This window comes from Megalobrama amblycephala, linkage group LG21 (assembly GCF_018812025.1).
Source record: "Megalobrama amblycephala isolate DHTTF-2021 linkage group LG21, ASM1881202v1, whole genome shotgun sequence".
In the NCBI taxonomy this organism is placed as follows: Eukaryota; Metazoa; Chordata; class Actinopteri; order Cypriniformes; family Xenocyprididae; genus Megalobrama; species Megalobrama amblycephala.
In genome coordinates this window covers 21,362,172-21,376,165 of record NC_063064.1, presented here as the reverse complement: position 1 = coordinate 21,376,165, position 13,994 = coordinate 21,362,172, and the positions used below count along the sequence as shown (strand labels likewise).

At 37.8% G+C, this 13,994-nt stretch overlaps 1 protein-coding gene across 1 annotated transcript; it reads right to left on the bottom strand.

Annotated features, from left to right (window-relative positions):
• Nucleotides 1-461: 461 nt before the first annotated feature.
• top1a (DNA topoisomerase Ia) lies at nucleotides 462-12,489 on the bottom strand. The gene is made up of 21 exons (XM_048172099.1): nucleotides 12,257-12,489; nucleotides 11,828-11,852; nucleotides 8,525-8,621; nucleotides 8,155-8,275; nucleotides 7,926-7,972; nucleotides 7,408-7,494; nucleotides 7,135-7,216; nucleotides 6,944-7,041; nucleotides 6,635-6,750; nucleotides 6,205-6,326; nucleotides 5,999-6,121; nucleotides 5,703-5,890; nucleotides 5,480-5,624; nucleotides 4,541-4,684; nucleotides 4,118-4,303; nucleotides 2,981-3,049; nucleotides 2,750-2,864; nucleotides 2,507-2,634; nucleotides 2,283-2,377; nucleotides 2,016-2,165; nucleotides 462-1,927 (listed from the first exon to the last, which is right to left on the bottom strand). Exons 1-21 carry the CDS (start codon nucleotides 12,287-12,289, stop codon nucleotides 1,825-1,827), a joined length of 2,274 nt encoding a protein of 757 aa, XP_048028056.1. The 5' UTR covers nucleotides 12,290-12,489; the 3' UTR covers nucleotides 462-1,824.
• Between the last annotated feature and the right edge of the window lie 1,505 nt (nucleotides 12,490-13,994).

The window sequence follows — 13,994 nt, the reverse complement described above, 5'->3', positions numbered from 1 at the left end:
TCAACACACCGTTGCTTCAATCAGTTTCATTAAAGATGAAACAGGAGAAGAAACCATCTGGGGAAAAGAAACCAAGGGAATAAATGATTAGAATACTTTGCTGAGCACAAGAGTCACAGAGAGGTCCCGGGTGCACTTTTCAAAAGGAATGAAACCTTGCCTAAGACTACAGCTTGGCTAATACATCATACAGGCCGTTCTTCCAAGACAAACAGGCAGGGTCTTTTTACGCTCCCCCTCCGAGTTCTTCCTGAGGCCTGTTCTCAAAGCAAGACTTGGTGCTTGTTTCACGCGGTTCTGGGAACACAGGAAGTTCTTCAACCCATTATTCTGAGCAGAAAACATCTTAAAACATTGAATTCTCACAAAATCTCAACTGTTAAGAAAACTGAGGATAAAACAAGATGTTCATATTTTAAGAAGCTAAAACCAAGCAAGTTTCTTTGAAAACAACACACAAGTCATGTTGTAGGGTTTTATTTTTAAATAACCTACAATTGAGCAAAAGAAAAAAAAAAAAAAAAAAGAAAAAAAGTGATCAGATGTTATGGCATGAGCTCAATAAGTTGGAAAAGGTTACATGGCTGTCACTAACATTTCTTTCCAGACTGGAGTGGAAAAACAATATAAAGATTCTGTTCAAGTTGATGTTAAAATAAGTCTATCCTTAAATCTTGACAATTACAAAATAAAACAGCTGAAAATCAGAACACAGATTTTTGTTTTTGGCAAAGTTGATTTCCCTCACATACCCTTCAGAAGAAAAAAAAAAAAACATTCCACCATACCCTGAAATAATACATCCTAATAGTGATATCTTCAAGTAACAGATACAGGAGTTTTTTTTTTTTTTAATCTTACGGGAACAGTCATTACACATCAAGTTAAAAACTAGGTGGAGACTCAAAGCCATGAAGACACAAGCTGTATGATACAGAAGACAAAAAAGGTGGGGGGAGAGAAAAGAGAGAATTGGTTCACATTTACACTGGAAACAAGACCCTGATATATGCGCTGTAAAAAAAAAAAAAAAAAAAAAAAAAAAAATTCACATTCTGCATGTTTAAGAAAAATAATAGTTGAAACTGTAGTCCCCTGCAGCTCATCCAAGCATCCTACTTTCTGGTCTGTATATAGTTTACACAAGAGTTCCAACTCCAGTTTAAAAGCGAACAGTTCATGTAACACTCAAACACACAGCTTTACATGGTCATATTTCCCATAAAATACCACACCTGGTGTACACATTTCTTCTCCTAAAAAGGCGTGTGGGTGTACTTAAGCAATTCTTTTTTTTTTTTTAATCTTCTATTAAAATATAGAATTCATTATTAATACAGGAGGGCTAAAAATACAGCAAAACTAAAAATGAAACGATCCACAAAGCAATTTGTAGCTGAATACAGTAGCTATAGGACCACGCAAGTTCATAGTTCAGACATCCTCGGGCCCCTTTGTCCAGAGATGGAAGGGGAGTGAGACAGTAAAAGTGTTCAAAAGGTCAAGCCACTGATTTTCCAGTTCATGGGCTTAAAGACCATGCAACCTTGTGTACAGGCTCTCCATACTTCATTCTTAAAAGATCGACCCAATAAAGCCTACAAGATTACAGGTCACAGCCTAAAAAAAATTATTAAAAGATCAGTCACCCAAATCATGACATTTAGGCCTCCTCTCGACACTATGCTTGCTTCACATCTTTCCCTTGCCAGGTTCACAACCTGCTGGAAATCACTTAGACTAAAAGTATCTATTTAAAAAAAAAAAAAAAAAAAAAAAAAAAAAAAAAGGGGTGGAAGGGAAAAGTAAAACCACAAAGAGGATTCAAAATTCAAAGTCTTTATCAGCCATGTCAATAGCCCAGGCAAATTTCTCACGCTGAGTTTTGTTGTAGATCTTTTCTATCGGGATGCCAAACTTCTTGCACCTGGAAGGAAATAAACACCACATCAAAATTAAAAAGGGGCATAAATCCAAAAGACTCTTTCTGTGCAAGCAATGAAACATCATCTCACCAGGCTACTGAGATACGTGGGTCCAGGTAGTTGAGCTTGGAGGTACCCAGGGCAATCTGCTTGTTTTCCTCCCGGTCGGTGGCCTGTACCTCCAGCTTCATCAGCTGCTCCTCGACCCTCTGCACGAGTTTCTTCTTGGTCTCCACGGCCCTGGGTTGCCAAAACCATCAACATTAAAGCAGCATACAATCACATACAAATGCACAATGAGTGTCAGAGGGGCCAAATTTAGTTGGGCGCCCTTCAAGCAAATATTTTGACACTCACTTCTTGGATTTCTCATCTCTGCGTACTTTGGCGTCAGCCTTGGCACTTTTCAGTTCTCTTTTAGCATCGGCAAGCTGATCCTTCTTTGCTTCAATCTGGTTTTAATGAACAAGTGAATGCAGGAAAGGCAAACATTTAGATGGTCAAACAGACCCTGCACTAACAAAAAAATAAATAAATTCCAGCATAAGGACAATGAGGACAAGGTCACAAATGTCTCATACCTTTGTCTGAAGATTTAGCATGGACTTCTCAAATGTCTTGGGTGGTGCCCTCTGGTGGTTACACAGGATGGCTACTGCTCGGTTAGCCCGATTGTAGGAGAGGATCTTCGCAGGAACGTTCTCTTCAGCTTAAAAAAAAAAAAAAAAACCCTAGTCAAGTCGCATATCATACATAACATGATTGACTCCATTTCCAGTAACCTGCCCCAATCCCACTCTTTATATACAGTGAATGAAACGTACAGTTTGTGAGTTCTTTCAGCTGTTGCTGTAGTGTGATGGAGGCGTTGTAAGTACGGAACACTTTAGCCGTAAGTCCATCCATCAACTCCTGAAGATGCTTGTTCAAAATGGAGGTCTGCAAAAGAGTGCAGTCATTTTACAATTGAGTACATTGGTCTTAATTTGATGCATTTAGCATAAGCAATTTACTTGGTATTCCAAGCAATAAATAACGTGAAAACAACAGCTTACATTGAGACGATCGAAGAGGTCATCCTCTGGCTCCTTGTCCTCCATGAACAGCTGGAGATTTTTGAAAACCTGTAACATTTTAAATGGGATTTTTTTTTTTTTTTTTTTTTAAACACAAAGAAGGCAGAACCAACACACGACTGTGCTAATCAATAACACTCAGATAAGGAGTTTTCATTTGTACACGGCACAGTAAATTGGTGAAGAACACATTTGATTTATAAAGCGCCTTTCACAAACCCAAGGACACTTGCTATGTACAAAAGACCAACCAAAAAAAAAAGAAAAAGAAATAAACTAAAAAGAAATACCAACAAGAACTACATAAACAGATGAAACAAAGATTTGACAGACAACAAAATTAAAAAAAAAAAAGAAGTGCATTGGAAACAGCAACTGGCATGAATTGATGACTGCAGACACAATCAACATTGATTTAACAACAAGAAAATAGGATTTTAATTAAATTTTGAAAATATGTGGGACACAAAAACATCAGACACTGAAAGAAAGCACACCAAAGTCTAGGGGCACCTAGAAAACATCTAATGTCCATGGAGGACAAATCAAAACTTAGTTAATATCTTGGCAACGGAGGTCCAAAGAGTGTGCACATCGGCATAAAACTGAATCAATCCAGTTCAATACCAAGGTGCTAGACCGTGACAAGCTTTAAAACTGCAATTAGAATATTATTGCATGCGATTAGTAACCTGTAAAGTTGCTGGAGAATGATACAACTGTACTTCTTGGTTTAAGGGCACAGGCTGCAGAGTTTTGTATATATTAGCTCAGTTCCAAAACCTAATGAGTTGCCTCAGGCAGCATCCTAACTGAAAGGAACCTCATAAATGACTGATTTGGAACGCTCTACATCAGCAATCTGCTCACTACACAAGAGTGCTGCGTAATCTTTTCAATATCAAGTATTTATAAATGAACATTTATTTTGCCCCATCTTGGACAGATTGAGCTTTTTCCAATACCTTCCAAGATTCGCTTTATCTGTGAAGGATGCCTGCCTTATAGCTCACCTAATATTTACCTTCAGAGGTGTGCATATGCCTTAAAGCATCGTTCAGAATCTAGAAAATATAATGCAAAGAAAGAGAGGGGGAAAACCCCAAAACAACTTACCCTCTTCTCAACAGGTACTTTGTTGTAGTATCTAATGGAGTCTTTACCGAGGAAGTCGAACTCCACGACAAACTCCTGGCCGTCCAGCTCTTGATGGAGAGATAGATGTTCCACTCTAAGTGAGCAGCAGCCCACTGTGTCAGCCGTCTCTCCTTCCTCCTTTTCATTACCTGCTCTCAGAGCCAGCTACACCACATAGAAACAAGGAGATGCATAACAGCGTTCTGCTTTTCAACTTCTGCTTTAGCGCAAAAAGATTACTAGCCTCACAATAAATGTACAACCATTGACAGAAACATTTTTAAGTGAACCAAATGCTTTAAGAGCCTTTATAGAGTAATTCTGAATTAACCTATTCATCACATGCTTTCAGGGTCATGAGCTTGAAGTGAAGGATATTACACTGATCCAAGCAATGCAAACCTTGTCAATGAAGTAAAGAGCAACGGCACGTTGTCTGATCCTCATCTCTTTTGATTTCCAGTCTTCGCGGTATTGTGCACGGATCCGCTCCACACACTTTTTCAACCGACGGGCTGTTTCGTATTTTTGCCAATCCTTCTCTCCCTGCAAGAAATACAACAAGAGATGCACTGATATTATAATTCTGGTAAAAATACCGACATAGTCAATTTTTTCTTCACATTATGGCCGATATTAAAAAGGCTTAAAAATCTGTCATTTTGGTGATTTAAAGCTGCAGTCTGCAATTTTTGGCCCTCTAGCGGTTAATAAACAGAACTGCACGTGTCTTGCGGAAGAACATTATAGCCGGAGCTACTTTTCACCATGTATGTCAGTGGCGAGTCACGCAGTTACTGTGATACTCTGCGGCGGGTCCTACCAGTCCGGTCTGAAATGGTCCGAATATAAACACTTAATATAAGTGTACCATAATGATTCAGGGTAAGACAAAAACACGGTTTGGAAAATGGATTCATGTTGTACATTCTCATTATACGTTTCAAATTTAACCAAGAAATTTTAAAAAAAGACTGACATAATACCAATATATATACACTACTGTTCAAAAGTTTGGGATCAGTTTAAGGAAATTCATACTTTTATTCAGAAAGGATGCATTAAATTGATAAGTGGCGGTAAAGACCTACATTTTTTTTTTAAAAAGATCATTTCAAATAAATGCTGTTCTGCTTTTCTGCTGTTCTGAATACTCTTTTTAATTCCAAAAATTCTGGAAAAAAGAAATACATCACGGTTTACACAAAAACATGCAGCACAACGGTTTTCAACATTGAAAGAAATGTCACTTGAAGGATCATGTGACAGTGATTGCTGGAGTAATGGCTGCCTAATAGAAAAACATAATTTCACAATCTTAAAAGGTAAATACTAATTTACCTTGATCCTTGAACTGGGGTTCAGCATGATGTATTTAATAGAGCCTTGGATATTCTCAGTCCAGGACACCAGCCATGTCACCTTGTTGTCATGACGTACCTCCTTCCACTTCGTGCCGGGAGGTGGTTTAGGATGTTTTGAGTCCCTAGAATGAGAAGCATAGGATTAAACAATTTTTTCACAGCAGATGGGCTGATGTTAGGCGGTGATGAATGCTCCTTACTTGCTGCAGTTAACAATGATGTCCTCAGGTCGGATACGACGCTTCAGCATGCCCATTTTGGGATGGTCACCTCTGCCACGGAACAGGCCAGGAGGCTCAATACGAAAGTTGGCAATGCGCTCTTTGTGATTGTCCATGACACAGAAGCCATACTCCTGCAGAAGGCGCTCATTCTCCTCTTTAATTTTCTTAAGGTGGGTGAAAAAAAAAAAAAAAAAAAAAAAAAAAGTTGGACTCGAGACAAAACATCCAAATTTTCCCAACAATTATTTTGGTATTTTGATGTTTAATCTTACCAGTTTCTCTTCTTTACTCATGGCCTTCCTGGCTTCGGATTGAGCTTTGAAATATTCGCTCATTTCAGAAAAGTCACACTTATTCAGATCTGTGATTTTGGATTTCTCTTCAGATGTCATTTCCTAAGATGAAAAGACCATGCAAGATTATTAAGTCACACAGTTTTTAAAAAGCAAGGGGGAGGATGACTCCATGGCAACATTACCTTCCTCCAATCTTTGAAGAAGTTTTTCCGAAATATATCCTTGGTGGTGTACTCATGGTCCAACATTTTTGCAAAGAAGGTGGCCACCTCCTCTGCCTCAGGGCTGAGTTTCATCTGTTTACCTGGTGACAGACCATAAAAGCAGATTCAGAACAGCTGCAAAAAGAGCTGCTAAAGCCTCAGCATCATAACCCTTCTACTACAGAGCCAATTACTAATCAATTCTTCAATTATTAATTGAAGATAATGGCCCAAATTTGAGTTTGGGTTTCTTTAACAGACTAATGGAACAAACAGAACAGTCTTAAAACATTTAAAGTTTACATAATCTGCTTCTCTGACAGTTTTGATGGCCATCCAATCAGTGTAACTCCAGAACACGTTGGTCTACCCACCTCATGCACTGCTATAGAGTCGTTACACTACGTACCGTCATAATAGAACTTGATACTGCTGGGAAGAGGCTCATATGGTGGAGCAAAGACAGGCCCTTTGTGTTCCAAAAACTTCCATTTCACACCATCTGTGTACCTCTCTTCCTCCCACCTAAATGGTATGAAAAAGCACAGAGATGGAAGGAGGTAAACCAACATCCCAATACAGGCAACCACAATGGCTCTGCAAAGTGCCGGAACAAGGACATTTGTGATCTGCACCATATCCCCAAATAAAATCAAAACAGACTCAAGAAGAGGAGTCAGCCTACAATTACTTGACCATGAGGGGATGTGAGACTAACCATTTCCACTTATCTTCTGGCTCCTTTTTTGCTTTTTTCTTGCCATCTGAAGCAACTTCTCCTTTCTTGTCTTTTGTCTTCTTTTTGGGTTTTACATCCTATGGCAAAGCAGAAGATTTTTTTTTTATTTTTTTTTTAAGAAAACATTGGAAAGTCTAACTTGGAGAGATAAGCCAATGCCTTCAACATACCTCTTCTTCCTGTTTCCGTTTCTTTGCCTTCTTTTCGCTTCTGTCATCCTCGGTTTTAATTTTTTTGGGCTTGAACTCAGCACTGAAGGGAAACAAAACAATTTAAAATGTCTGGCATTCACAACCCTTTCAGTTATAACGACCGTCCATAACTCGAATGCTTAACATTTTAAACAGAGGATCAATGCACTTGTGACTACAGAAGATTGCTTGATTCTCTTAATATCACATGTAAGTTTAAGATGTTAACACCGTGAACACAATGTCACTTACTCGTCATCGTCGCGTTCTCTCTTCAGAGACTTCTCGTGTTTAGGAGAGTGGTAGAAGTCATCATTCTCGGGTTCAGACTTAAAAGGGCTGTATAAAGGATGAGAAACGCATTATTTGTTTTCTTCGTTTTCATTATCTGAGAACTCCTTTAAATTCATGTTTCTAATTGTGACTACAACTATGCCATTGATCTTAAAGGGATCATGAGGGGAAAAAAATTCTCCTTGATCTTTTAAGAAACAAAATTCAGTGTTCAGAGGAAGCAGTATAGACACTATTTTACAAAACAGAAGACCACGGGTGGGACCACAATCAAGGTTTAAAAGGTTTGCTAACACTGGTGTACGTGAAAGCTGAATGACTCCCAATATTGGCGGGTGAAGTTTACTTGTACCAAGATTGCTGATCAAGTAGGATATTATTTTGAGTGGCTCATTTTAGACTGTTTTCTGAACCAGCCATTTACAGAATACAGCTACAGCTGCATCATGTACATCACATTTATGATTCTCACTCACCTTGCAAATCCGTTCTCTCTCTCTTTTTTGGGCTTGCCATCAAAAGACTTTTGAGGAAGAAAATGGAGGAGGAAAAAAAAAAAAAAAAAAAAAAAAAAGAACAGAAAGAGGTCAATAACAGCACTCAATATTGTGTGAATCACAAAAGACTATTTACAACTCCTCCATAGCCAGAGGATTCAGTTCAGATAAAATGCTGCAATGTGAAATTATAGAGGATTCTGCCCACCCTTTCCTCTTTTTTCTTCTCTTTGTGTTTGTCCTTCTGCTTGTCTGAGGATCCATCTTTAAGTTTCAGCCTCTCTTTATCTTTATCTCTGTGCTTTTTATCCGAGGAGTCCCTGTGTTCGCTGCAAAAATGCAATAAAACATGTTGTGATCTAATTGCCATAACGGTCTGGTCCATCAACAAAATCAGCTCCAAGTAGATGATAGTGTTTACAAAGGAAGTTGCAGTAAAGCCAACATTCCTTCCTGTGGTCTGAACACTAAAGGCCACGCCCTGCTTATCAAACACTCCATAAAGAGCAAACTTGGCTATAAACCGCCTATATATCTACCATAGAAACCCAAAGGAGAGAATAAAAGTGACGTCACACCTGTTGCTGTACTTTGATTTCTCACGTTCTTTGTCTTTCTTGTGGTCCTTATGTTTGTGTTCTTTGTCCTTGTATTTATCTTTGTGTTTGTGAGAATCTGCCAACAAAGAAATTAAAGATTAAGTAGCACATTCAAAAGGCAATGAACACCTGGCAACAAAAGTATGTCCCTGGAACAGGAAAGACATTCAAAAGCACAGAAAACTGGGAGTTAGAAAGTGTACAAAAGAATTAAATCAAACAGACCTCCACATTGAAATTGTTCTGGTGCTATAGGGATTCACAAACAATAATACAGCATTTCATCTGGAAACATTATGGCGGATTATTTTGCTCACACCTGGATGAGAAATCCATTTCAGAGTGACCTGCATGAGCCTGCCAAACACTGAAGACTATTTACAGACAACTGGTTTGAAATAAGTACAGCATGACACATTTTGGGTTGTCCTTGCCGACCTACTGCAGACACATTAGTCACACCTTGTAGATTTTGGCACTTTACTTCTTGAGGTGAAGTGTCCAGTTTTTACTCTCAGCTATGTATGGTGTTTATAGAGGCCCCATTCTTCGCAGGGTTCAGCTAAGACTGTTTACTCTGAGAGGACTATTGCTTTAGGAAATGTGTAGGTTGGTAGACCAGATTAGGTTACAAAAGAGCCAGGCATATCCTACCGACACTATCGGACAGTGAGAAAGCTGGAGGTGTTTTGTAACAAGCCTCCCAAAAGGCAAAAGCAAAACGATCTCCCTTTCTATCGCGAGGACTAAAAGAATGAACGGGAATTGTACGGGGCTTCAGAATCCAAACAAACTCAAATGTCATCCTTTAAGAGCACAGAGAAACAATGTACCTCATGTTACAGTAGGGTGCATTCAAGCATTAAGAGGGACAGGAGTGCTCAGTTAGGACGTGAAATCAAATCCTTTATCTTCTACAGCACGCATGAGCACATTACCAAATGCGACAAACCTTCCTCTACATCTAGATATGCATCCTTACATGAACTCCTGTTCAGGCATATTACTCCTCAATAAGTGTAGGGCTTCCTTTTTAGCCTTCGTTTAAAACTAAAATAAAATTATGTGTAAAAAATTTTTTTTTATGATTTTACCAACAAATAATGGAAATATATATATATTTAAAAAAAGCAAGCTATGGGCCAACCATTCACCATGTTCGTTTTGCCCTTCAGCAAAACATGCACATCTGGGACTGTGGAAAAACTTATTTGTGAACTCCACCCTCTAGTGGACAAGTTCATTGTCAGCAGAATTGTTACATGCTGGAGCTTCAAAACAAAGAGCAAAATCCACAGTAATGAAGTCCGAGTCTGTATGACTGAAATAAGCCTTTTGAATAAAACAAATGCAAGTGAACCAAACAAAAGCTTTATATTCTAAAATTACCCGCAAACATAATTCGATTGAGTACATGCTAAGCTAATGCAAAAACAGTCCCTACATATTTTTAAGATTGGTGGGTCAATACACATTTCTCATGTGCGATTAAAAAAAAAAAAGCCAGTTATATTACATTGTTTATGGTATGAAATGTAGTTAAGTATGGGCAGACACAAAATCTGAAGGAAAAAAAAAAAAAAAAAAAAAAAAAAAAGCACGTTTCTACACATTGTGTCACTGTTTTATTAAATACATGGTCTAATTTTATTGCTTCCAGGACTGAGCATGGGTTTTTAATACATCCCCAAACCCTGACAAGCACTTGGTGGACACTCAATGGAATGGCATAATGTAAACAGGCAGTTCGTGCATCAGCTCAGCAATGAGTTAAAAATCTTAAATGCTCTTATAGTGAGTAGCAAAATTGATTACCAGAAGCATCATGCACATTCAGAGTATGGACTGTGTGGACTTTAAGTGTAACATAAAAAATAATAAATAAATAGCATATGAGAGCCGAGTTGCATAATTACTGTAGTTTTGGAGAAAAAAAAAAACAAAAACAAAAAAAAAAACCGCTGTGTCAGATTCATTTACCTACCCTCATTGTTGAATCTATTATTTCCCAGTGGAACACAAAGTTCATTATCAAAGTACAATGATAATGCATGATGACTGATGAAGTTCAGCTGCAGTTTTGTTTAGAAATTCAGGTCTGAACTGGAATTATGTTTGAACTAATATATAGAGAATAAATTATACTACTAACATCTCTTGCACTTATAATAGACAGGAGCATAAATGTTCCTAATAAAGTTAACAGTAAAATAAAGTGCATAACAACCCTGCAAATCACATACGTGTACACAAACATACATTATAAAATCATGAGTTTTCATTTATATCCATTAAATAAACACTTAAAAGGTGGCACCCTCATAATGCATTGCATCACAAAAAAATGAGGGTGCCACAGTGCTGTGGGATTTCCTGTCATGGCATGCTAAAGTTTTAAACTGTATAGCAAAAGGAAATAACCTCATTAGCCTATGATTTTTTTTTTTTTTTTGGATGTTATTTATAAAAAATAAAAAATAAAATAAAAAAGGGTCAAAAAACTAAAGCTACAATAAAAGCAGGGACTTTAGTCATCTCTGGCTGGCCACGTTTTGAACAAATATGACCAAATATCACCAATGACAGTTGTGTGAAATCAGTTTTAGGTCCAAAAAACAAAATCCCACAGTACTGGCTCATTTAAGTTTATTAAATCTTGTTGTAATTGTTTATTTGACCCAGAATAGATTACATTATATCTCATAAAAGATGAATTTCATAGATACTACATACTTGCATAATTCCAGTTAATGTTTTATTAGTAAACGTGCATTTTCCATGATTTCCCGTCGAATAAAAGTGTATTTGAGGTTGAGTATTAATTTTCGTGCGAGGATCCGAAACAGGTCACACACGTTTCTCAATCCTTCTCCTCCATAATCACGTCGATGTGCACTTAACGTTCACTACACTCAGACCGCTAGACAGAGAAAAAGAAAATGGCGCAGAGACTAAGTCCTCAACCCCCAAACCCTCACTTTCACAAGCCCCATTAGACCATTTTTCGAACTCCAAAAACGATCAAGCTACGTTAACTGGCAAATAATCTCTTTCTCTTTCAAAATCGCCGTTTTTTGTTGATTTAAAAGCAGTATAAATACGATTTTAAAGGGCTCAATGTGAACAATAGGCGCTTGTCAGAGAGCGAGAGGGGACTTAGTCTCTGGGACGCCATTTCTGTCCTTAAAACTAACTGGTCGTCAAGCTGCTGAGCGATCACGTTAGATGTACAAAACGTATGTGGTTTTATCACAATGTGGTGATTAGACAAGTCCCACTCACCATTATATCTGGATCCCGACTCGATCTGCGGAAAAACAGTGGTGTATAAGTTAATGTTAAAACGTGCCATGTCAATAGGCTGCTAACTTTCAACTTGATGCTAGTCGGAGGGTTAGCGTTTAAGCTAACAAGCCTGTTCATAAAACAGCGTTTAAACACCACCGCTGCGGAGGACAGGGGACTGTTTAAAGTTTTTATTCCCAAAATGAAGCATTTGTTAGTGAACGTTAATGTAAAAAAAGCGGCAAAAGACAGCAAGGGCTGAAAATACAAAATTATTACATTCAAAGCCGACTTCTGGTGCCTGTTAGCTTAGCATGCTGGGGAAAAACTGCCGCTGCGGATGGAATTTAAACAGCCGAGCTAGTGACTACAAACCATCAAGAAAGAATTAAAATAACTGACAACGTTAAATCACAAACACTTTACCTGGGAATCGTTGTGGGAATGGTCCCCACTCATTTCTATGGGTCTTATTTTAAAATAACACAGTTAGAAGCCTGTTAAAGTAAAATGCCGGCGAGGAGCTGTAGGCAGAATGAAGAAAGACACAGTTGTGTAACAGACCAAGCCCGAAATTTAAAGTACTGCGCATGTCAGACGCGTTTAAAAGGATAAAAAAGGCGTTATTCCTGCCCCTGGCTCCTCCCATACAGCTCCGCTCTGTGACGTCACCCCTAATTTACTATGGTGGTAAGAGCCACGTGGTACCAAGTGAAGAGAGGCTTGTTAAAACAATTAGTATTGTCAATAATAATAATAACAACAACAACAATGGTACTAGCAATATATTTTTAACATTTGATTAACAAAATACCAGTAGCTACAAAGCCTTCCTTTGTGGACATGAAGTTGACTGTCACATGACAAGCTATTATTTACCTTTTATACTCTAGAATATTACAGTGATAAGGCATCAAGAAAACTTTGGCACATCATTTATTGGTTTAACAAGTTCAACCATCAGTTTTTACAGAGTTAACACTTCTATACACTGACTTTAGAAATTGTGTTCATTTTATCAAATCAGTTCTTTTAGAAGTATTGGTTTCAGTGACTCTCCTATTGGTATTTAGTGTGTGTTCTTGTGGTTTATGAGGACACAAATGTGTATAATGACAGATATTTCAACGTAAACATGGTTTATGAGGACACTTCCTGTGTCCTAGAACATCAAATGGCTTAAAAAAGCATACTAAACGTTGTTTTTTGAAATGCACTAATGCAGAAGGTTTTCTGTGATGGGTAGGTTTAGGGGTAGAGTTAGTGTAGGGAGATTGAATATACTGTTTGTACAGTATAAAAACCATTACGCCTATAGAGAGTCCCCATAAACCACATATTCATGTATGTGTGTGTGCTCACTAACAAGTATGATCCCTTGCTTTCCAATGGCCACATTTATCTTAAACCTGCAGTAGGCCTATCTCTGTCCAGGCAACAGATGTACAAAGGCGGAAACTTGCATTTCACAATCACGTGTTATTTATGATCTTTGTGTCTTTAGGCAACAGCCATGTTAAAAGCACGCTATAACTTAAACATGATAGCATTCACAGTTTACAATTTAAAGGGCAATGACCAGGAACATGATTCTTGGTCATATTTTATATTAGATGGCCTTATCAAATATGTACTTAACCTTTTGATAGATAGGCCTACTTACTTATTATGTACATGCATGTTGGTGCATGGTAATAACATTTAAAGTATGTGCATTTAATTAACATTTGCAATACCCTAAACCTAACCATACCTCAAAATCATTAGCAGTAAATGTGGAAATTTTCCAGAACGTGTAGTTACACTGTGAATCCATAGTCTTATTTAATGTTAGTACATAGTAGTTAAGGCCACTTAATATAAAGACTGGATTCTGCAAGAACTGGCCCTAAAAACAAATGCTGTTGTTTGTACATTGATATTTATTTAATAACCAAACTTTTATTAAAACTTAAACTTACAACCTTGTATATCTACTCACAAATGAATCGACTCAAACGATTCATTGAAAAGAACCAATTCAAAAGAACGATTCGTTCGAGAATCAGACGTCACAGTGTAGAACGTGGTAATCAAGTCTTTGTAAACACCGCTATTGGAGAGTTAATGCTGGGAAGTTTCCATTAGAGGGCATCATCGCCACTTCTCTTCCGCTAGGCCTCAC